Source organism: Chrysochloris asiatica, unplaced genomic scaffold (assembly GCF_000296735.1).
Source record: "Chrysochloris asiatica unplaced genomic scaffold, ChrAsi1.0 scaffold00024, whole genome shotgun sequence".
In the NCBI taxonomy this organism is placed as follows: Eukaryota; Metazoa; Chordata; class Mammalia; order Afrosoricida; family Chrysochloridae; genus Chrysochloris; species Chrysochloris asiatica.
In genome coordinates this window covers 18907640-18931249 of record NW_006408542.1, presented here as the reverse complement: position 1 = coordinate 18931249, position 23610 = coordinate 18907640, and the positions used below count along the sequence as shown (strand labels likewise).

At 43.7% G+C, this 23610-nt stretch overlaps 1 protein-coding gene across 1 annotated transcript in view; it reads right to left on the bottom strand.

Moving 5' to 3' along the window:
* PRKCE (protein kinase C, epsilon) overlaps window positions 1-23610 on the bottom strand; it is a 771524-nt gene that overhangs the window by 17103 nt on the left and 730811 nt on the right. The window contains exon 14 of the mRNA XM_006839418.1: window positions 18391-18537. Coding sequence (XP_006839481.1) covers window positions 18391-18537 — 147 coding nt within the window. The remainder of the gene's footprint in view (window positions 1-18390; window positions 18538-23610) is intronic.

Genomic DNA, 23610 nt, shown 5'->3' with positions numbered 1-23610 from the left:
TCAGAGCCCTTTGTTGTTGCCAACTAAATTAGTTGCTATTGCGTCAATTTTGACTCACGATGACCCATATGCATGCAAAGTACAACGATTCCATAGGGTGTTCAAAGTTGCCTAGCCTGTTTCCTGAGACATCTGTGAGTGGGTCTGAACAATCAACTTTTTGGTTATTAGTTTAGCATTTCATCATTTACACCATCGAGGGCCTCAGCCTTCTCCTATCATGCGTTCCAATAAATCCCACCAAATTCCACTAGCATGCTTTAGGGGTGCAGTTGATAAATCAATTGTGAATAACCAGTCACTGTTTTCATGTCATTCATAATGTCTGCAGCAGTATCAGGTCAAGCACTGGACTGTGAACCATAAGGTTGGAGGTTCAAGTCCACCCTCTGCTCCTTGGAAACCCTATAGAGGGTTACTATACGTCAGAACTGACTCGACAGCACTTAGCTACAACAAATTGGTCTATAATTGGGCTGCAAACCACAAGTTTAGAAGTTCAAGTCTATCCGCTGCTCTTTGGAAACCCTATGTTGTTGTTGTTGTTAAGTGCCTTTGAGTCGGTCCTGACCCATAGCGACCCTGTACAGGGTTTCCGAGGGTGTAAATCCTTACGGGAGTAGAAAGCCTCATCGTTCTCCCGCAGAGCGGCTGGTAGTTTCGAACCACTGACCTTAAGGTTCGCAGCCCGATTCATAACCACTACGCTACCAGAGGTCCTTCTGTAAACCCTATAGAGGGTCGCTATGAGTCAGAACTTGACTTGGACAGCACTTAGCAACAAATTGGTCTAGAAATACAGTTAATTGGCTTCACGGAATATCATTTTCTTCCCTAAGTGTCCACAAACTATCTTCTCATAGAAAACTTCTCTGGCTGCCTTAAGCCCACTGCTATTAAGTCAACTCACCAGCCTCTGAGAGTAACCTGATCAGGCAGAGCATTAACTTTTGCCAAGGCATTCATCTCTAAGGAAGCAGACCTTTGAACCATCAATCTTTTGTCAGCTAAGTGCTTAACCACTGTACTATCACAACTTCCTATTTTTTAACACTAGGAGAACATTTGCCTGTTTCCTGTCACTTGCTGTCACTGCTTTATTCAGTAGTATCCAAATTGTCCCAAGAAAACATCCCAGACGCTTTCATTAACCCAAGATGCAAATCTCCCGGCTCTAGAGCTGTGGTTTTCAGCCTTGGCTTCACAGTGGAATCACCAGGAAAGCTTTAAGTAACAGCACTGTCTGGTCCCACCCAAGACATTCTGATTTAATTGCTCTGGGATCTGACGCAGGCAGTGAGCATTTTATAGTTCCCCAGGTGAGTTTTATTAAGTGTAATTTATTAATTCACCCTTCTTGGGTTTCATTTCCCTCTGGTTTTTGCCCTAATCTTTGTGCTTCACAGATACTTTCTCTTTGGGGAAAAATAATGGCCTTGCTTTTTGTCACTGTTTGATACAGTGGTTCTTACTCCCGGCCACTCATCAGAAACAATTTCCACTGCTTCACAGACACCAGGGCTTCAGCCTGGTTAAAACAAACAACATTGTCTTTGGGATGATCCTTGGAAGACATTTTTATCTGGTCTTTGTTTATGCAATAATTGTTTCATTGGTGTGTTTGTATCATCTCCTTTGCACTCTAAATCTAGACATTAAACTTGTGTCTTCACTCAAAAACTAAAAGCCAAAAACTTCTTAGATGTCAAACATCTTAAGGCAATGACTTGCTGGGTCTGGGGGCTCGGGGCCATAGTTGGTGCTGTTATTTAAAGCTCCCCATGTGATTTCACTGTGAAGTCAAGGCTGAGAACCAGGTCTCTAGAGCCAGGAGATTTGTATCGGGTTAATGAAAGAGTCTGGGATGGCTTCTTGGGTCAATTGGCCATGGTCAATTTTTTCATAACATAGTCTACAAAGACAGTGTTCTACACATCCTGCTTGGGTGAATAGTGTCTGGAATCTTAAAGCTTAAGAGTAGCCCATCTAAGGTACAGCTATTGGTCTCTCCATTTGCAGAACAAAGAAGAGGGATGAGAATTGAAGGGGCTTGGAATCAATGAGTACGACTAATGGATCATGTGATCATCAGTCTCCCTGACTCTAAGAACTAGATGGTGCCCGGCTACCACTACCAAAGGGCTCACACTAGAAGGTTCTGGATAGAGTGGAGAGGGGGAAAACTAAAAATTAATAATAAAGACTGGGCTTACTGCTTAGAAAGGCACTGGAAGAATCCGACACTATGGTCCTCGACCACTCTTTAGGTCTGGAAAGGAACCCACCCTCATGGACTAATATTCAGTCAAGCAGTAGATAGGTATATGGGGAGACAACAACACTGGTGAGGTACGCTCCCCATGGAAAGGTCAATTATTCAAAATCTAAAGTGCAGTCTTTACCTAAGGACAAAGATGAGAAAGGGTGGGAAGGTGGGTAGAATGGAAATAGGAATCACAGGAAGAAAGTGGGTAACTGCTGTTGCATGAAAGGGATTGCAGTCATCAACATGAAACGAAGTGGATGATTTGTTGAATGTAAACCTGATGATCCTGTCCATAAATCTGCGATCATTTGACAATAAGAAATTGAAAAAGCTAAGCTACCCCACCCCAAAGAAGTGTGCATGTGTTCATTCATTCCTTATTCCATTAGCCTTTTTCTGAATTTATATTTTGAAATTTATACTCATAGTAGTGGACCTCTTTAAACCTTTCTGGAACAGACAGAGGAAAAACAGAATAAATGGATTTTACTGTTATCACTGCTGGATGTACCTCCTGTTTCTCTCTAGTGGGTGGTGTCTCTGTGTGTGCATGTGTACACATGCACAAACTACAATGTTGGCCAGGCAGGGTCAAAAAATGAAGGGAGCAATGTGGGAGGCAACAAGGAGCTTGGAGCAGGAGGGAGTACCTGCCTCATGGACATACCAAAGACATTGTTTTTTTAGGAACAAAGGCTTGCCAGGGCTCCTAAGAAATGCCTCAATCTACATGTTTCTGTTAAATCTCCTAATTTTTAAGTGTTGCTAACTAATTCAGTATTTAAGAAAATGGTATGTTGGCTACATGTCACACAGTCCTGTAGTTTATGACCTCTACTCTTTTTAGAAAAGCTTCTTCCAACTTTTGGAGGCTGGTAGGGATGGGTGAATGAGACAAGACACATATGTTTGCTCTTAATGACCATGATTAGCTTTGTGGCATTGGTTCCCATCCATTCCCTTGTCCAGAGACAGTCCCCTGTGGGCCTCTCTCCCTGATGGGGAGCCGCTCAAGCCTCAGGCTACAGCCTCTAGTACCCACTCCAGACACACTTTGCTTCATCTACTCCATCTGCCCCTAAGTGGATCACTTCGGGGGAAAGTGGCTTCACTCATTCTAGGGCAGTGTCTGTGTACACAAACAAATAGAAAAATATGGACTAGTTCTTGCAGACCACCAGGCATTCTGAACAAACAACCACAGCTGAATTCTGTCAAGTTAGCTGCTTGGTAGCATTCAACTATTTTTCTTCCCTCTCCCTAGTTAGAGTTTGTTAGACTGTATTAAAATGTTGTTTTTGTTAAGTGCTATTGAGCTGGTACTGACCCATAATGACCCTGTATAGGGTCTTTGAGTAGCAGTTGGTGAGCTTGAACTTGCAGTTCAAATTGACTTTTCATTAACCCACAGTGTCACACCAGGACTCCATATTAAAATGTGTGTGTGTGTGTCTATATAAATATAAATATAAATATAAATATATATATATATATATATACATATATATATATGTTCCATCCGCTTCCAGTTATTGGCTAACACCAACCTCGTCCCTTTCATCCAGCAAATATTTCAGAGACCAAAGGTGTATGATCAGTTAGTTAATAATCTGACTATGGCTTAGATGGTGTCCACAAGGGGTTGCCATGAGTTGGCACTGGCTAACTGACCACTGGTTGATAAGCACAACCCTCAGGTGTCTCCATTACTGGGGCAGCAGGGGTCATCCTTGACTTGAATAGTTGCAACACTTGTCCTAGGCGCTTTGTAAACAAAACTTCAGGGCAACGATCCACAGGTTCGTTTAGAAGGCAGTGGTGGTTTAGATTTATAAACCTTCAGAAAGACAGGAGTGCTTAAGACACAATTACTTCAAGTTTCCTGTTTGGTGAACTGAGATTTTTAACGTGACTTTCAAAAGCTCTTCTTCCAAGCTCTAAATTCAAATGGCATTTTAAGCAAAAGGAAGGAATTTAAAGCAAGCATTCTCGACCGGGGTTCCCACCCAGGTCAAGGGGTACAGAGAGTAAGTGGTTTGGTAGGCTCTATGAGCCACCCACCTCTGTTGTAAATATTCTACTCTGCCATTGTGCTGTAAAGGTAACGTGGACGGTACACAGATGAATGAGTGTGGGTGTGCACTAATTAAACTTTATTTATGGGCACTGATATTTAAATTTTATATAATTTCCATATGCTGTAAAATCCTACCCTTCAACCACCTAAAAATACAACACTCATTCTTAGCAGGAGGACAAACCGTTAATGCTCAGGTTGGAGGCTCGTGCCCACCCAGAAGTACCTCAGAAGGAAGACATGGCATCTACTTCCCCCCCAAAAATCAACCATTGAATACGTAGCACAATTCTACTCGAAACCTGGGGTTGCTATGAGTGAGATTCAACTTGACAGCAATTTGTTTTCCTTCATTTCCCTTTCCACTGCAAATTGGCTCTGAAACTGTTTCACGAAGCCTCTCAGAGCAGCCACCACTGCCACAGGGCAGAGTCTGGAGTTTCCAAGTGGGATAGGAAATGCTCCTTCCTGAGAAACCATTCCTAAATCAGGTTAGGGCCTCCTCATGTGCTTTCTTGCCTCCTGTGATATATATGTGCTGTTGAGTCGGTTCCGACTCATAGTGACCCCATACAGCAAACGGGAGCAGAAAACCTCCTCTCCCATGTTACGGCTGATAGTTTCGAACTGCTGACCTTGTGGTTTGCAGACCAATTCGTAGCTACTACACTACTGGGAGCTCCTTACCGCCTGACAGTGGTTAAATCACTACTTATCAATATGAGTACTTCTTCCCAGCACCAGCACCATAGCCTCATTGGCTTCACATGAACAAAGAGAAAAAATAAAGCCCACCAATTGAGAATTTTCAAGGTGTAAGACTTTGTATTAAGTACTTTACTTCCTTGACTCATTTAGGTCTCACACCTATACTATGAGGTGAGTGCTGCCACAACCCCACTCTCAAATATGAGGTAACAAAGCACCAGAGGCGGTAAACAGCTTGCCCCAGATGCACAGCTGGCAGGGTTGGGGCCAGCTTGTTCTGACCCTGAGGCCTGTGTCCCTGGCATGTGCCATCCTGCCTTCTACCATGAACTGCTGTGAGTGTAAATGAGGTAATCTGCCCAAAGGGCTCAGCGATGTGCCCAGCACAAGGTACCAGTCCAATTGCTCCTGCCAGCAGCAGTGTTGCTGTTCAAAAAAAAAGTAATGTCTTTGCCCCTTAGTCCTCACAGTGCATGAGGCCACCTAGCTGCTAAGCCCTTTGGGGTTCTTAGATATCAGCAGGGAAGCAGGGCACAACCCTTCAGAAGTTTACATTGTGATTAACAGTAAGAAATGCATTTTATCACTAGACTGAGTGCAGGATGCTCCATCCTACCACTCCCAGAAAAGACAGAGCAAGCTCCACTTTACTATTGTGTGTTCATTTCTATTCTATTCTATCTGGTCTACTCTATTCTCGTCTATTTTACCCTATCCTACCACCAACCACAAGGAGCTCTGGTAGCGTAGTCATTATGAATCAGACTGCTAACCTCAGAGTCAGCAGTTTGAAATTACCAGCTGCTCCGCTGGAGAAAGATGAGGCTTTCTGCTCTGGTAAAGATTTACAGCCTCGGAAACCCTGTGCAGGGTCGCTATGAGTCGGAACCGATTCCGTGGCACATAACCACCACCACCACCAACGACAACCACTCCTCAGAAACACTATACAGGGTCGCTATGGATCAGCACCAACGCAACGTCACTGAACAACAACTCCCTACCCTAGGAGTCCTGGTGTGGCACTGTGGGTTAATGTGCTGGACTGCAAAGTCAGTTTGAATCACAAGGTTGGCGGTTCAAGCTCACCAACCGCTCCTTGTAAACCCTATATAGGGTCGCTGACTGCACTTAACAACAACAATGCTACCCTAAGGTGTCCTGGTGGTGTAGTGGGTGCTAACCACAAGTTCAGCAGTTCAAATCCACCAGCCAGTGTGTAGGAGAAAGATGTTTTCTGCTCCAGTCAAGATTTACAGCCTGGGAAATCCTATACAGGTTTGCTATGAGTCAAAACCAAATCAACAGCACACAACCACCACCACCACCACCAGTCTACCCTATCTTTCTCTAGACACTTTTTTCTGCACCTGATCCACTTTACAATCCACTAGTAGCAGGTATACCTGAAGCAGGATTAAGAGGTACCAGGGGCTGCCTGGGACTGAAGGTGAAGTAGAACCCCTTGTGTGAATATCCAGGAATAAAAGTCACAGAGGGGCCTGCCCTCTGCCTGCCCCAGCGTGCCTGGGCCTGGCACACCCCTCGGCCAGGCTCGGCAGCGGGTGAGGCAGCCCTGCAGCTCCAGGACTGCGCCTGGTGTTGCAAGAGGAGGCAGCTGCAGGGCTGGCCTGACTCGGCTTCTAACCAGGGACCCTCTTTCATTTCCCATTTATACTTTGCCAAGCACTGTCACTGATGCTGGCTGCTAGGGTGAGCTATTTCAGGGATATCTTGGGTACCTATGGAAGAAATTTTCCTATCTGGTTTTGGCTGCACTCACCAGTCCCTTGCCTTCCCTCCCTATTTATGAAAATGTTCTAGATAGGGATCAGTTCTCTTGGCCCAGGATGGATTGTTTCTCTGCCTGCTGGCTTTGAAATGGGAGTTGTAAACACTCTATCTTATGCCACTCAAGTCCAGATGAGTTCACCTACCTTCTCCTGCCATCCAACAACAATTTCAGGTTTCCTAATGCATGATCTTATCACCCAGATTCCCAGTCATATACTTGAATAGATCTTGGACCATAAAAGATGAGAAGAGAATTTAGGAATGGAATTAGAAAAAGAACAGTCTGTGGAAAAACATTATGAATCTACAGAACTCACCCTCTGCACAAATAGATACTGAATGCCTGCTAGATACCAGATGCTGGAGTCTGGTTGAAGCCTCAAGTCCAGGTCTGGTTTATTTTCTAAGTCATCTTAATGGATAAACTCCACTCAGGAGGGCTTATCATTCCATCTCCCTACTTAAGATAAGTATTGTATTTCATCTTCCCTGCCGTTCCCCACCTTCCTCCACACCTACCTGGGCTCACACACCTGAAATATTACATTGACATCCAAACTCTGCACCTCTCAGAAAATTGTCAGTAGGGGTAACTAAAATAACAGAGTATCACTGGACTGCAGGCACCTGGGTCAGGCTTTCTTGATTTGAAGAGACTGAGGTTGACGTAGAACTTTATAGAACCATCACAAAATGAGTATGCATTTGTCAAATCCAGGATTTCTAGCATGAAGGCCCTGTTTGTGTGTAAAATTTCTGGTATAAAATTCTGTTACCACTGCCCTTCTCAGTACAAACAGTGGGGAATAAACACAGCACTAGTCCCCCAGGTACAAAACTGGGTTCCAAAGCATTTCTATCTTCCATGATAAATCACGATCTTGGACTTGGAGGTTGATATGGGTGAGGATGGGGGAATCCTGCCAGCTTAAAAATGTCCCTAAGTGCTCTTATCCTTCAAAGAACAAATGCTAGCTTGAGGCCTGGAGTACCAAGCCAGACCCTCTTTAGAGGGGCCTTGAGGCTCTCTCAACTTTTACTTTGACGTGGGTCACATTAACCAGCCCCTGGCCACTGCCCTTCACCCCTGGCTGCTGAATGGGCAGAAGGGCATTGTCACCTAGCAACGTGGCCCCATCTGGAAGGCACTTCCACAAAATAGAGGGTGAATATGGCTGATCCAGCTCCTGGAGGCCCTGTCTCTCAGCTGTCTTCATCCTCTAACCTAGAGGAACAAAATTCAAAGCTCCGCTCCCCAAAAGCACTGGATTGTACCTGTAACGGCTGGTTTCCTGACAGGATGGGGCTCAGTCCCTCCTCTGAGCTCCTGACCCCTCAGCCCCTTTGGAACAGAAGTCACTGGTTTTTGAAGTCTCTGACTTCAGAGTCAGACCCTGTCCACTGCACCACGCTATCACCTGGGCCAACTACCAAAAGCAGGCTGTTGGACTGTTCCCATGGCCTCCAACCAGAGGCCCAACTCCTCCTAGTGATTTTATAACCTAGTGGATGCCATGGGCCCTTCCTTCAGCATGGACAAGTCCAAGGGAATTGTCCTCATGGGTGGCCCAACCCACCCAGCTCGCACATCTGTTCGGCCAGGAGCAAGGGGGACAAAAGCTACTATTGAGTCCTCTGACTTAGATCTTCATGGTCCCAGCTCCCAGGTGGCCCCTGGAAATGTAGGCTGGCTTCGAGTACGGCACTGGCTGCTGGGTGGGGCTCCTCCTCAGGCCATTGAGTTGGTGAGGTGCGAGGGTCTCAAGTCCACTTCCCAGGTTTCCTCTCAGCACAGCCCAGTCATGCAGGAGCATGCAGAAGGGCCGCTCTCAAGGGTCCGCCATGCACTGCGGATGGCCGGATGGAAACGAATCATGAGGTTGGAAGGGGCCTCTTTGTCACCAGGCCTGAGGGGTCACCTACCTGGAGAGACTCCCCACTCTGGAGGCCTTACCTTAAAGAGGGACATTCACACTGAAGCAAACTTGAAAAGAGAGAACACGTACACAAAGAGTTTACTTGGCCGCCATTTCCCTCATTGGTGTTGGCTTTCACTGAGCTAGGCTTCTGGGGAGGCAGATCTCATCCTCCTCCGCTGACCTCCCCCATTGCGGTGCTGAAACTCTGGGAGCCCTAAGTGCAGAGTCTAACACTTTCCATGGAGAAGGGAGGAGTACAGAGGAAGAAAACCAGGAGCGAGGAAACCACCTCCAAGATCTGCCAGCTCAAATGATGTCCTTTGATCACACCAAGCACATGGCTCTACCCTTTGCAGTACTGACGGAAAGAAAGCCCACCCATGATACAAAAGCGAAAGGAGTCACTTTCACCAGTGATTAGGCATTGCCACTATCCTGGAACCAAATTTCCAGGAAATCGATTTAAAGATTTTCTCCACTCTGAATGATTTTGGTACTAAGTTTGCTGGCTTTTCCACTCCCCTAAGTACTGCTGAGGAGGAACATGACACCAAATAATGCCCATATGTTGCCCATTTTCTGATGTAAGCTATCCCCAAATACTGATTTGAATATGATGGAAAGTCTGGTTTTGTGATGACATGTCATGTGTGTACAATCCATTCAGTATGTGGGAGGAGAGAAGGGGGAACTGAAGGAGGGAGGGTATATAAGATATTTGAGAGGGCAAACACGACAAAATGAGAGGAAAATCTCAACACTGAAACAGAGGCCACTGAAACATGGTGTAGGCTTGGGCTTAAACCTGAAGGCCGGAACCCTGTTAGACTAATGGAAGCTGGTGAGTCGGGGGAAGGATTACACAGGGAGGTTCATGAGCCAAGGGAGCAGAAATCTCAGCTTAGAGAACATTTCAAGAAGGCAAAGGCCCAGAGGGAACATGACCAAAAGCCAAATCCCAGCTATGAAATCTGGATAATGTCCTTGGTGATATCTTCAGAGGGGTAAAGCTTCCAATGGAAAGTATGGGCATTCAGGCCTGGGAGCTGTTCTCCAGATACAGCCTCAGTCCCTGGGGACATGACCAGAGGCCACCAGTCAGTCACCAGCTGAGCAGGCCAGGGAAGAGTGTAGGCTTTCTGGATCCAGTAGGTTTTACCATAGAAAAGTTGTGTCTGCAAGTGGGGAGTGAGGTGGTCAGGAGCTTTGGAAAACATGGAGCTCAGTCTTGGTTCGTTTTAGGTCCTTGTTTACATGATAGAACCCCCAGCACCTACCACCTGACAAATCCAATTCCTTACTGAGTCAGACAGTACCCCGCCCCCCCCCCCAACATATTCAAATTCAGTACGACAGCTCAAGAATGGGGCAATGGCGGTTCAGTAGATTTCAGGAATTGGTGGCATTCTGGTATGCTGTTAGTGGGGCATGGCTAAGGAGCAGGTAGAGTTAGCCCCATGCACAGTAAATCAGGACTCTTACACAGCTTCCAGGCCCTTGACTGAACATTTCATGGAGTTTTTTGAACATTTCAATGGAGTTTATGCAATTGGTTTCCTTGCTTGCTTCAACACTACCCAGTGACTTCTTGAGGGCACTATGGTGATGCTTGCTTATAGACTTGTTCCCTAGCCTTCTCTCCGTGTCTTTTCCTTGAGTTGAAATCTGTGCCCCAGTGCCTGGAAGTCTGAGAAGCTCACACTATCCCTGGCTGCTTGTGTTCAACTATCCTGTTCACTTTTTCCCAAAGTTAGGCTCTATGCCAACTTTTCTCACAGAGGACTTCTGCGAGAACATATCTAAATTTCCATTTCTGCAGTTCTCTCCTGAGTATCTATTTTGCCTATAGTTAATGGTGCCCCTGCTGATGGAACATCGAACCATCCCTCTTGCTATTTTCTGGGCCGGGCAAGCACCTACACCAATCCTGACTAGATTAGAGGTGGGTTTGTTGTTAGGTGCTGTTGAGTGGGTTCGACTCACAGTGACCCTATGCACACCAGACCAAAACAAGCAAATGTCTGGTCCTGTGCCATCCTCATAATTGTTCTTATGTTTGAGCACATTACTGCTGCCATTGTGGCAAATCCGTATCTTTGGTGTTTTCCACTGTTCCTCTACTTTAACAATCATGATATCCTTCTCCAGGGACAAGTCCCCACTGATAATATGTTTGAAGCATAAGAGATGAAGTCTTGCCATTCTAGTTTCTAAGGAGCATTCTGGCTGTGCTTCTTCTAACACAGATTTGCTTGTTCTTCTGGCAGTTCATGGTACTTTTAATATTATTCTCCAACACCATAAATTATTGTACAGTTTTATTTAATATTATTCTCCAACACCATCAATTCTTCTACAGGTTTCCTTATGCACTGCCCAACTGTCACATGCATATGAGGCATTGAAAATGCCATGGCTTGGGTCAGGCACACCTTAATCCTCAAACTGGCATCTTTGCTCTTGAATGCTTTAAAGAAATCCTGTGCTGCAGATTTGCCTAATGCAGTATGTTGTTTGATTTCTTGACTGCTGTTTCCATGAGTGCTGATAGAGGAACTAAGCAAACTTAAGTCATTGACAACCTCAAACTTTTTCTCCATTTATCGTAATATTATTTATTGGTCCAGTTGTGAGGATTTTGGTTTTCTTTACATTGAGGTACAATCCCTATTGAAAGCTGTGGTTTATTATCTTTACCTAAAAGTATATATTAAGTCCTTTTCACTTTCAACAAGAAAGTTTGCATCACCTACATATTGCAGAGTTGTTAATGAGTCTTGTTCCAATCCTGATGAAACATCTGTCTTCATATAATCCAGCTTCTTGGATTATTTGTTCCGCATACAGCTTGAATAAGTATGATGAAAGAATACAACCCTATTAGCACACACCTTTTCTGATTTTAAACCATTCCGTACCCCCTTGATCTGTTCAAATGACTGCCTCTTGGTCTATGTATAGGTTTCTCCTGAGCACAATCAAGTGCTCTAGAATACCCATTCTTCACAATGCTATCCATAGCTTCTCATGATCCACACAGTCAAAAGTCTTTGCATAGTCAATAAAGCACAAGTAAATATCTTTCTGATATTCTCTGCTTTCAGCAAAGATCCATCTGATTTCAATAATGATATCCATTGTTCCACATCCTAGTCTTGAATCTGGCTTGAATCTTGCGCAGTTCCCTATTGATATACTGTTACAGCCATTTCTGAATCATCATAGGCAAAATTTTACTTGCCTGTGATATTACTGATATTGTCTGTATATTGTTGCATTCTGTTAGGTCAGTTATCTTTGGAATGGTCACAAATATGGAACTCTTCCAGTCAGTTGGCCAGGTAGCTGTCTTCCAAATTTCTTGAAATAGATGAGTGAGTGCCTCCAGTGCTGCATCAGTTTGTTGAAAGATTTCAATTTGTGTTCCATCAATTCCTGGAACCTTCTTCTTTGCCAGTGCCTTCAGTGCATCTTGGACTTCTTCCTTCAGTACAATTGGTTCTTTCTTGATCATAAGATACCCATCGAAATAGTTGAATATTGGCCATTTCTTTTTTGGTACAGTGATTCTATGAATTCCTACCACCTTCTTTTGATGCTTTATGTTTCACTCAATATTTTGCCCATGTTGTTGTTGTTGAGTGAGTTCTGACCAGTAGCAATCCTGTATAGATTTTCTGAGGAGTGGCTATTGAACCTAAACTGCCAACCTTGCAGTTCAAACAGACTTTGCAGTCCAGTGCATACACCCACAGCACCACACCAGGACTCCATTTTGCCCATAGAATCCTTCAGTATTTCAAGTTGAGGTTTGCATTTTTCCTTCAGTTTTTTCAACTTGAGAAATACTGAGTGTATTCTTCCCTTTTGGATTTCTAACTCCAGGTCTTTGCACATTTCAATATAATACTTGAATTTGTTTTCTCAAGATGTGCTTTAAATTTTTCTGTTCAGTTCTTTTACCTCCTCATGTCTTTCATTTGCTTTGGCATCTCTATGCTGGAAAGTGACTTTCAGAATTTTTTCTGACAAGTATTTTGGGCTTTTCCTTCTTTCTTGTCTTTTTAATGGTCTCTGCCTTTCTTCCTGTCTTATGTTCTTGATAAGTCTGCCCTGAAAGTCTGCCCCTTGGCTGTCAGCACATAGCCCCTCTCCCTCCCTGAGTCCAGAATCCTAAACCACTCCATCATCTCTCCACGTCATCATCTCTGCCTCCATCTCTGGCATCACTTCTTCTCTGAATAGGTTCCTACACTCCTCTCTTCTCTCTTGATGGTCCCAGGGACCTCCGCTCCTGGACTGTAAAATCAACCAATCCCCTCCTTTTGTTACAAAAGATCTTCCTTTACATTTGCAACTCTTACAGTCAGTCTGTCCTGATAGCAATTAATTATTCACTATTGAACCACAAGAGTCTTAGTTCTATCTCCTTTCACCAGCCCCGTCTGGACAGGTTGAAAACCACTCAGTGGAGCGTCTACCTTCCCCTGCACCCTCTGGAACTAGGCTCCCTCTTGAAAGCTTGTAAGCCAGTTACTTTGTGCCTTTGTAGCCCCCCCCATTTTGGGTAGCCAATGTCTAAGTTGCTCACCCCTGTCAACCCTGTGTACCGAGGGGGTGGGAATGATCCTCACTGTAAAAATTCATTCCCTCTTTTGAGCTACTACATCTATAAGTATAGGTCAAGTTCATTAAATTGTAGTGATTATTCTTTTTTTTTTTTTTTTTTTTCCTCTTCTTTCTTCCTCTAGTCGAGTTCTGATCATCCAGCCATTGAAGCCAGGTCAAGTATGTACTATCAGCAAGTATGAGTGTTCTTGTGCATCTCCCCTCACTTCATATCAGCTGGATGCTTCACTCTCTGCCCTCATCCTCTATGGCCATGTCCCTGTCCCTGGGTCCAGGAGTTCCCAGGTCTCGCCATACTGCTGGCCAACCAGGTCTCAACCCAGGTTGACAGGAATCTATTGAATGTGGTCTGACTTAGCTCACAACTTCATTGGTTTCCCCCACTTCTCCTTATCAGTAGACCAATGTAATCATAGACTTGTTTTGGCTAATGATACTGAGCTTTTCTACTGTCTCTTCCCATAGATGCAGTCAACTTGATTTCTGTGTATTCAACCTGGTGAGGTCCACGTGTATAATCATCTTTTATGTTGTTTTTAAAAGGTATTTTCAGTGAATAAGTTATGGTCTTACAAAATTCTATCATGCGATCTCCAGCATAATTTCTATCATCCAGCCCATAATTTCCAACTATATTTCCTCTTTGTTTCCAACATTCACATTCCTATCACCAGTACTTATCAATACATCTTGATTGCATGTTTGATCAACTTCACACTGAAGAAGTTGGTAGAATTCTTTAATTTCATCATCACTGGCTTTAGTGGTTGGTGCCTATATTCGAGTAATTGTGATATTAGTTGGGCTTCCATGTAGGCTTATGGATATTATCCTATCACAGACATCACTTTAGGATAGATCTTGAAATGTTCTTTTTTGATGATGAATGCTACTTCATTCCTCTTGAATTTGTCATTCCCAGCATAGCAAACTGTATGATTATCAGTTTCAAGATGGCCAATAGCAACTCATTTTTGATCACTAATGCCTATGATATCAATCTTTATGAGTTCCATTTCATTTTTTACAACTTCACATTTTCCTAGATTCATACTTCATACATTCCATGCTTCAATTATTAATGGAAGTTTGCAACTTTTTCCCCTCATTTTGTGCACCAGCAGCAAATGAAGGTCCTGAAAGCTTTGCTGCATTCATGTCATCATGATTAATTCTACTTTGAAGAGACAGTTCCACCCCAATCGTATTTTGAGTGCCTTCCAACCTGAGGGGCTCATCTTCCAGCACTGTATCTGATAGTATTTTGGTGCTAGTCATACTGTTTTCATCTTCTGGCACTGTATCTGACAATGTTCTGCTCCTGTTCATAAGTTTTCAGTAGCTAAACATTCACAAGTAGTCTGCCTCTTCTCTCCTTCGAGTCTGTCTTAACCTGGAAGCTCTGTCCGCCATGGGTGACCTTGCTGGCATTTAAAATACTGATGGCATAGCCTCCAGCATCACAGCAACGTGGAAGCCACCATTATATGACAAACTCACAAACGAGAGGTGGGAAATGGCTCATAAATACTTGGTGTGCGTTTCCACATTGTTTCTGCAAGGCCTTCAGAGAAGGGGAATACAGTACACCCATTACAGTAGTGGGCTGTCATTCATTTTAGCATTTGGTTTAGCTGTAAAGAAGTCCACAGATGGCTTGGGCTGCTGTCATTATCTGTTTTCAGAAAAGAGCCCAAATTTAGGAACAGATTTGGGACATCTTTCTAACACGATAGACATTCTTTCCTTCCCCTAATTCTGATACATCTCTAGTCTCAAGGATTTAAATTTTGGAATCCTGGTGTGGCGCTATGGGATAAGCACTCAACCACAAGGTCAGCTTGAACTGCAAGGTCATCAGTTCAAACTCATCAGCTGCTCCTTGGAAGCCCAATACAGGGTCACTATGAATCTGAACCAACTCAATGGCACTTAACAAGAACAACAAAGACCTGTAGCTAAGTCCTCTAAGGACTAATATTATTTGGCTCAAAGTATGATCAGAAACACTGCTAGCAAAAGTTAGGTTGTCAATTTTATTCTTCCTTCCTCCAGATGTTCTAGTTCCCTCCTCTAAGCTGAATTCAAACCAACCTCATAAACACCCTATTTCCTGCCCCCTAACAACTTCAAGGATCAGTCTGGAGTCCTATGGGTACAGAGTGGGATCATGTTTAGAGAAGATAAAACCAAGTTTTAAGAAGTCTGACTAAGACATCTTTGCAATTTTCAGAACCCCCTAGACAGCATCTTCCCTTTCTCTTTGTAGAATAAGCACTGGACTGCTAACTGCAAGGTCAGCAGTTCAAATCCACCAGCTGCTCCTTGGAAACCCTATACAGGGTTGCTATGAGTTGGAACTAACTTGATGGCACTTAACAACAACTACATAGAGGATGATGATACCCCTGGAAGCCTATTTGAGTCCCCAGCAAAGGGAGAGGGCCCTGCCCTCTGGTCCTGGCTGGATGATCTCTAGAGTTCAAGAGAAGAGAAGTGTTAGCTCTGGGTGGAGATGCCATCCTTCTGCTCCAACATGGCCTGGCCCTTCCCCTTCTCATGGTGTCTTTCCCTTGTCTTGGATTATGTCCCCCAGAGTACAACTTTCTCCTCTGTCAGGGAAGTCCTCATACTGGTGGTTCCCAAGGCCTACTCATATCCTGTCCATAGAAGCATACTCATTCCTGGCCAGATAAATCTTTAAAGGGGATCCCTGCTTGTCTCTGTCAAGGTGGAACCTGCACATTAGTGTGAGGTCTCTCCTTGGGTCGTTTACGCTATGCCTAGGGTCCTTTCTGCTTCCCTTGGGCCCACAGTAACCTCATACTTGCTCTTCTTGCCCCTTCCCTCACTCTTCAGGGAAGCCAGGTATACCCTAAAATGTGACTCCTCTCCAAGACGACACCCTCTTTTTATTTAAGTCTCAAACTTGGAGCTCCCAGAGAGGAATCCTGGTATACTGAGAGCATAGAGAGCTTCTTAGAACAATTTCCTCCACTGGATTTTAATAAAACTCCTGTGAATGACCTCTAGCAAACAATATTTTGTCATTAACTAAATCCAAGCCAGAGACACTTCTCCATTAATCCATAATTTAAAACTGCCATTGTGTTTTCTATGATTCAAGATCTTCCGTAATTCCTCTCTTCCATGTAGCCTCTCTACAAAGACCTTCTCTCCTTGACTCCTCTGGCAGACACTAGGCCCGCTCCTCAATTTGTACCCTAGTCAGCTCTGCCCCAGGGCTTGCACAGCTCTCTCCACACCCACCAAGTAGGAGGGTGGCTGATTCTTCAGCCCTGCCCAGAACAGCTGGGTTCAGTGCTCCCTTAGCCTTAACATTAAGTCACTTTGTTGACCTAGAGTCTAGATTTCCATTTAAGTCACATTGTAGCGTTAAACTGATCTTGTCCACAATTCCTGTTGTTGGGTCTGGATTCTTTGCTTGGTTCTAGGTCACATTCTTCTTTGGTTTTACTAACAGATTAAATATAAATGAAAATCTCACTCTCAGATCTGAGTCTCTAGTGTTTCCTTCTCTTCTGCCAGGTCTCTGTCTCCTACTTCCCCAATTTGGTCAGGGACATGGTTAGTTTTGTTCTTTGGGTCACTTGCCCAGATGCCCAGATTCCAGTCAGTGGTCAGGCTGGCATGTGATGGATGAGCTCAGGGAGCTCATGCCCCAAACCCTCTCTCTGATCTATCACACCTACAACCCAGCTCAGCACAACAGGCCCCAGAGCTGTGAACTGGGCAGGAGTGGAGGTGATGTTAACAAAGAAAAGAGGTGAACCTAAACCCAGTCTGTTTCAAGCTGTGTGCTACCCACGGGAAACCAGAAAACCTCAAGAAGTAGCAAGTAAGGACCGGTGGCAGAGCCGAGCATCCAAGGATGGCCCAAGTCCTGCGCTCTGGTCTGGCTAAGGTCCTCTGTGCTGCCTCTGAGACTCACTCATAAAGCATGAGCTTTATGAGTGTTAAAGGCTGACCTTCAACCTGCCTGGACTCAGTGGAATTCTTCTCTCATCACTCACAAAGCACAGGGGGTCTTTTCCATACCTGGAGTTGGGGTGGAGAGGGCTCATTGGACAGAATGTGGGGTCACAGAGTCTTCTCTGCCTGGGACCCCACCATTCTGGGGCCCCTGATCTTCAAGCCCTCCCACTAGTCAGTCAGTCAACCAGTTGACAACCTGAATTCTCAGTCTGAATGAAGCGTCTTTGGGCTAACCCAACAAAATGAAAACGTTCTCCTGCCTCTACTCCTCACGCCCCACCTCGGTTTCCCTTCCAGGGAAAAGTCATTGCTAGGATGTGTTCTCTGCTCTCAGAGTTAGGCCCAGACTCCTAGCTCGATTTTAACCCAACCTCTGAGTGCCTTTATGACCCCCTCTGGCCCCACCACAGTAGGCCTACGAATCTACACCAAAGCTGGAGGCTGGAGTGGGGCAAGGGTGCCAGGAGCTCTAAGATGGGAAAGATTAGCAGATTTTCTAAAGAAATCAGATTAGGCCTTCCATCGGCTCTCACCAGGACAGCCTTTCCCCAAGTATCCCAACTTCACTTGTGATGCTATTGTCACATACACACTAAAACTATGGTTTAACTGACATTTTTCTTAAAAGCCTAACTCCACTAATTGATAAAAAAGCTTTAAGTGACTACTATGTATGGAAGGTTATGATCATTTGCCATTTTGATCAAAATAAATAAATATTGATTAAACCAAGCATTCTTTTGTGTCCCATATACATGGTCATCTGGTTACTGGTATGGGTGACATCATCTCTGATACTTAGGGCCTAAGACACTGTCTCTTAGGGAGAGTCTTGGCCACCTCCTCCCTCCCCTTGTCATTTTGGTTCTGATGTGTGCCCCCCCACAACACCCCTTTCACAGGGGCCTTCCCTCCCTCCAGCTCTGTGTCAGGACACATGATGCGAGGGTTCCTGGCCAAGTCAGTGTTGCTCTGGACCCTGCCACCCCAGCTCAACTTACAATTCGTGGCTTGAAGGGTGGCTTGATCTTCTTCTGCTCCAGAAGCACCCAGTCGATCTCCTTGAAGAACGGGTGCTCCTTGATAGCGTCCTCACCATTCTGTGCCGCCACACAACCCAGGCGCTTGTGGGGATTCTTGGTCATAAACTGTGGGTGTTGGGAGACAGATGAATTAGTGCCAAAGTGGGAAATTCCGAGTCTGCTTTCTGCATTTCAGAAGTTTTACCCCTTAGAATAGCCTTAACTACAAGGTTGGCAGTTCAAACCCACCAGCCGTTCCTCGGTAATATTGTACAGTCACTATGAGTTGGAAATGACTCCATGACACTAAACAACAACAAGAGCTTACTATATGTTGGTCACCATTCTGAAAACTTAATTAACTTATTTCTTCCTCACACAATCCTTTGAGGTTGTTGTTATTGTTATATGCCATGGAGTCGATTCTGATTCATAGCGACCCTGTACAAGGTTTCCAAGGCTGTACATCTTTACGGGAGCAGAAAGCCTCATCTTTCTCCTGCAGAACCGCTGAGAGTTTCGAACTTCTGACTTTGAGGTTAGCAAACCGATTCAAAACCACTATGCTATCAGAGCTTTTATCCCTATTTTACAAGTAAGGTACTTAAAGCACAGAGAGGTTAACTGGCTTGCCCAAGGTCAGAAAGCTAGAAGGTTCAAAGGTGGGCTCAGGAACTCAAATTTGTACTAACTCTCTGAAAACCCTCAGTTTCTCAAAACTTCTGGAGAAGGAAGGAGAGTACGGTTTAATTAACACATTTACACTGATGGGTCAAAAGTCATTTTTTTGTGGCAAGGTCAGAAGATTAGGGATTCATGTGAAATAAATTACCAAATGTACTTCTGGCCTCTTCTTTATGCCTGGACTTGCATGAGGGGGCTTCAAAAAGTTCATGGAAAAACTGAAGGAAAAGATAATGAATTTTTTTCCATAAAATTTTGAAGCCTTTTTGTATTTGCGATCTCTGGCATTAAATGTACATATAGGTCAAAAGGTTAAAGAAAGAACAGAAAAAGTTTATTGCATCTCAATGTTTATATGTAAAAAATCACATTGGTGTGCTTTATATATTTTGAGTGATGTATTGTGGCCATTCATTCCCACACAGGCTTGTTATTAAATAAGTCACTCATGATGGTTGACATCAATTTAATTGAGCAGATACATACCCACATGTTGTTGTTGTTAGGTGCCATTCAGTCAGTACCTACTCATAGCTACCCTATGCACAACAGAATGAAACACGGCCTGATCCTGGGCCAACCTCACAACTGTTGCCACGCTTGAGCCCATTGATGATACCCACATAGTCTTGGGGAGAAAAAGTGCTGGTAGGTAGTAATATTTCTGACAGCCACTCAAAACAAAAGTGTGTGTTTGTGTGTATGTGTTAGAGAAGTGTTATATGCCATGCGGTGAAAGCTGAGTGTCTACATTTCACCAAAGGAACTCAATAGGATAAAATATCATCCAAATGAATAAATCTATAATGGTGGGATCTTAAGCTTCATCAGCAAAAGCATTTTTGGTCCTTTGCTTAGTGCCCTTGAAACTGAAGCACGTGAATACAAGCTAAATACAGATTCAAGGGTTACAGATGAAAGCGCAAAGGTAGTGGGTGAATGCAAGTCAGAAGTCTGCACTCTAGAAACCAGTTCTATCTTTCCAGCACCAGGCTCCATAAGGGGACTCACTATGTTTTAATGGCTGAAGAGACTGCTGAAGGTTGGGTCTCCAGGCATAGTGCTGAGGCGGGAAGCCATAGGACCTGTCCTTAATGTTGTACAACTCTGCAATGCAAATGTCCTACTCTAGAGTTCTGCACCACTGAACTCAGAGATCAGCTCAGGGGCCAGAGTTATGGAAAACCCAGCCTGGCCTTAGCCTCAACTGCATGACAATGTGAGGAAGTGAAGTGTTCCAAGGCCAAGGGAGTGGAAGACTCCTCCTCATTTCCTCAGCTCTTCCTGCCCTCCCTCTTCTGGGAGGGGGAAGTAACAGAGCTAGGGATAAACAGGCAGGTCTTCACATCTCAGGAAGCTACCCCACAGCCTGATGCTCTTCTTACATGGTGACTTCATCCCTTCAACCTCAACCAGTTAACACAGGCACACTCTTCAACATTTTGAATTTCTGTAGATCAGAGTTTCTCAACCACAATGCCAATGATATTTTGGACCAGATACGTATTTGTCTATGAGGCAGAGTCCTGTGCATTATGGGATATAGACTAGCAAACTGGCCTCTGCTCACTAGATGCCAAAAATAGCTCTCCTCCTGAGTTGGGACAACTACAAATGTTTCCAGAAATTGATACTGTTTTCTGGAGTGGAGGACAAAATGGCCTTCTGTTGAAAATATGGTATCAGTATTGAAGAAGACTCATTAATAAACCTGTGATGTACAGATGATACACCTCATTTGCTGAGAATGAAGACAACTTGAAGCACTTAGTTTAGTAAGGATTATACCAATGGAAAGCCTTAAAATTGGACTGATAAACAACACTGTGTTGAATACAGAAGAAATTGAAGTTGCCAATGATTTCATTCAATGCCCATGGAAGTAGCAGTCAAGAAATCAAACAGCATATTAAATTGGGCAAATCTGCTTTAAAAGACCCCCTTTTAAAGGTTTAAAAAGCAAAGCTGTAACTTTTATGACTAAACTACACCTGACTCAAGCCATGGTCTTTCAATCACTCTCTATGCAAGAGAAATTTGGATAATGAAAAAGGAAGACAGAAGAAGAACGGACACTTTTGAACTGTGGTGCTGGCAAAGAACATTGAGTATACCAAGAACTACTAAAAGAACAAACAAATCAGTCTTAGAAGAAATATCAGAAGGGTACTGAGAAGCGTGGATAGTGAACTTTTGACTGGCTTCCTTTGGACAAGTCATCAGGAAAGACCAATTTCTAGAAAAAGATATCATGTTTGGTAAAGTAGAGGGTCGGTAAAACCACGAGAAGTTCACAACAATGAGCTCAAACATACGAGCTGTCAAGAAAATGGCAGAGGACTGATCAATATCTTCTTCTGTTATATATACAAGGTCTTGATGTGGCGCTGTGGGTTAATGCGCCAGACTGCAAAGCCGTTTGAACTGCAAGGTCGGCAGTTCAAGCTCACCAGCTGCTCCTTGGAAACCCCATACAGGGGCGCTATGGGTCGGAATCGACTCGACAGCACTTGACAACAACATACGAGGTCACAGTTAGTTGGATTTGACTTGATGCCAGTTAACAACTTCCCCACACCTGCCATCCTGTCGCTCTTGGGTCTCTTTATTCCTCATGATGTTTCTTTTTAGCATTCATGATCACATAGTGCACTATACAATTCTTTGTCTCATTTATTCTCTAGGTTGTTAGCATCATGAAAACACTACATTGCTATCACCTAGCTTAGTTCCTGGCACATACTAGATGCACAGCAAGAAATTGTTGAATGAGTCAATAAACTAGTCTACATGTTTCCTTGACTGTAGTAGGTATGGAAGTATTTTTCACTTAGTCTCCTTCATAGGGCAGGGGCTCTGGCTGCTATACTTACTGATACTTACTTAACATGTAGCACAATGCAGATACTATTAAGAAACATTTTATCTTCAACAAGAAGACAAATAATACAATAAAAAATGGGCAGAGGAAATGAACAGACATTTCACCAAAGAAGACATTCTGGAAGCCAACAAAAATATGAAAAAATGCTCACAATCATTAACCATTGTTGTTGTTGTTAAGTACCATGGAGTCAGTTCTACCTCATAGTGACCCTGCACAGGGTTTCCGAGGCTGTAAATCTTTACGGGAGCAGAATGCCTCATCTTTCTCCCACGGAACCGCTGGTAGTTTTGAACTGCCGACCTTGAGGTTAGCAGCCTGATTCGTAACCACTGTGCTACCAGATCATTAACCATTAGAGAGATGCAAATTAAAACAACAATGAGATATCATTTTACTTCTGCATTAATAGCAAAGTTTAAAAACAAAACAAAAACAGAAAACAACAAATGCTAGCCAGGGTGTGGAGAGACTGGGACCCTCCTACACTGCTTGTGGGACTGTAAAATTGTGCAACCACTGTGGAAAACAGTAGAGTGCCTTCTCAAAAAGTTGGAAACAGAAACACTGTTTGAGCCAGCAATCCCTCTACTTGGTATATATCTTCAAGAAATTAGAGCTGTAACACAACTAGATATATGCACACCCATGGTTGTTCCAACACTATTCACAACAGCAAAAAGATGGAGACAGCCTAAATGCCCATCAATAGAATAATGGTTAAACAAACTTTGGTACATATACACAATGGAATGAGGCACAACACTGAAGAATAATGATTACTCTGCAAAATACCTCACAACATGGATGAACCTGGAGGACATTATGCTGACTGACATTAGTTAATCACTAAAGGACAGCTATTGTATGAGACGACTATTGTAAAAAGAAAATATTTTCTTGCTAAATGAAACATTCTATGATGGTTACTGGGGGCTGGAGGGAGGGGAGGGAATTAATACATGTGATGCATGTTAACAAGGGTGATGGGACAGGTAATATACAACAAGAGGGAGGCTGACAGAGGAAAGATAAAGGTAGTAAGAGACACAGGGAAGAGCATAAGAGTTCAAGGGAACAGAGGTAAACACTGTTAACTGTTGGTATATACAGAGATTGCAGTCATTGTAATGGAGCAAAGTATATGGTTTGCTTAATGTTAAACTGATCATCTTATCTGTAAACCTTCACTTAATTCACAATAAAAAGTTGTTTCTTATTTTAAAAAAGAAACACTTTATTAAGAAACACTTAATGAATAGTGTTGTTGTTGTTAAGTGCCGTCAAGTCAATTCCGACCCATAGTGACCCTGTATAGGGTTTCCAAGGAGTGGTGGTGGTGGTGGTTATATGCTGTGGAGTCCAACTCATAGTGAGGACCCTGCACAGGGTTTCCAAGGCTATAAATCTTTACGGGAGCAGAAAGCCTCATCTTTCTCCCGCAGAACAGCTGGTAGTTTTGAACTGCTGACTTTGCAGTTCACAGCCGAATTCGTAACCACTACACTACCAGAGCTCCTTATTAAATAGTAGTTCACAAAATTAATGAAGGGGAGAGAGAGAAAGGAAGATAAAGAAAGAAGTAGATGAAGAAGAAGAAAAAAAGGATGTGATTGTGCAAAGAGGGAAGA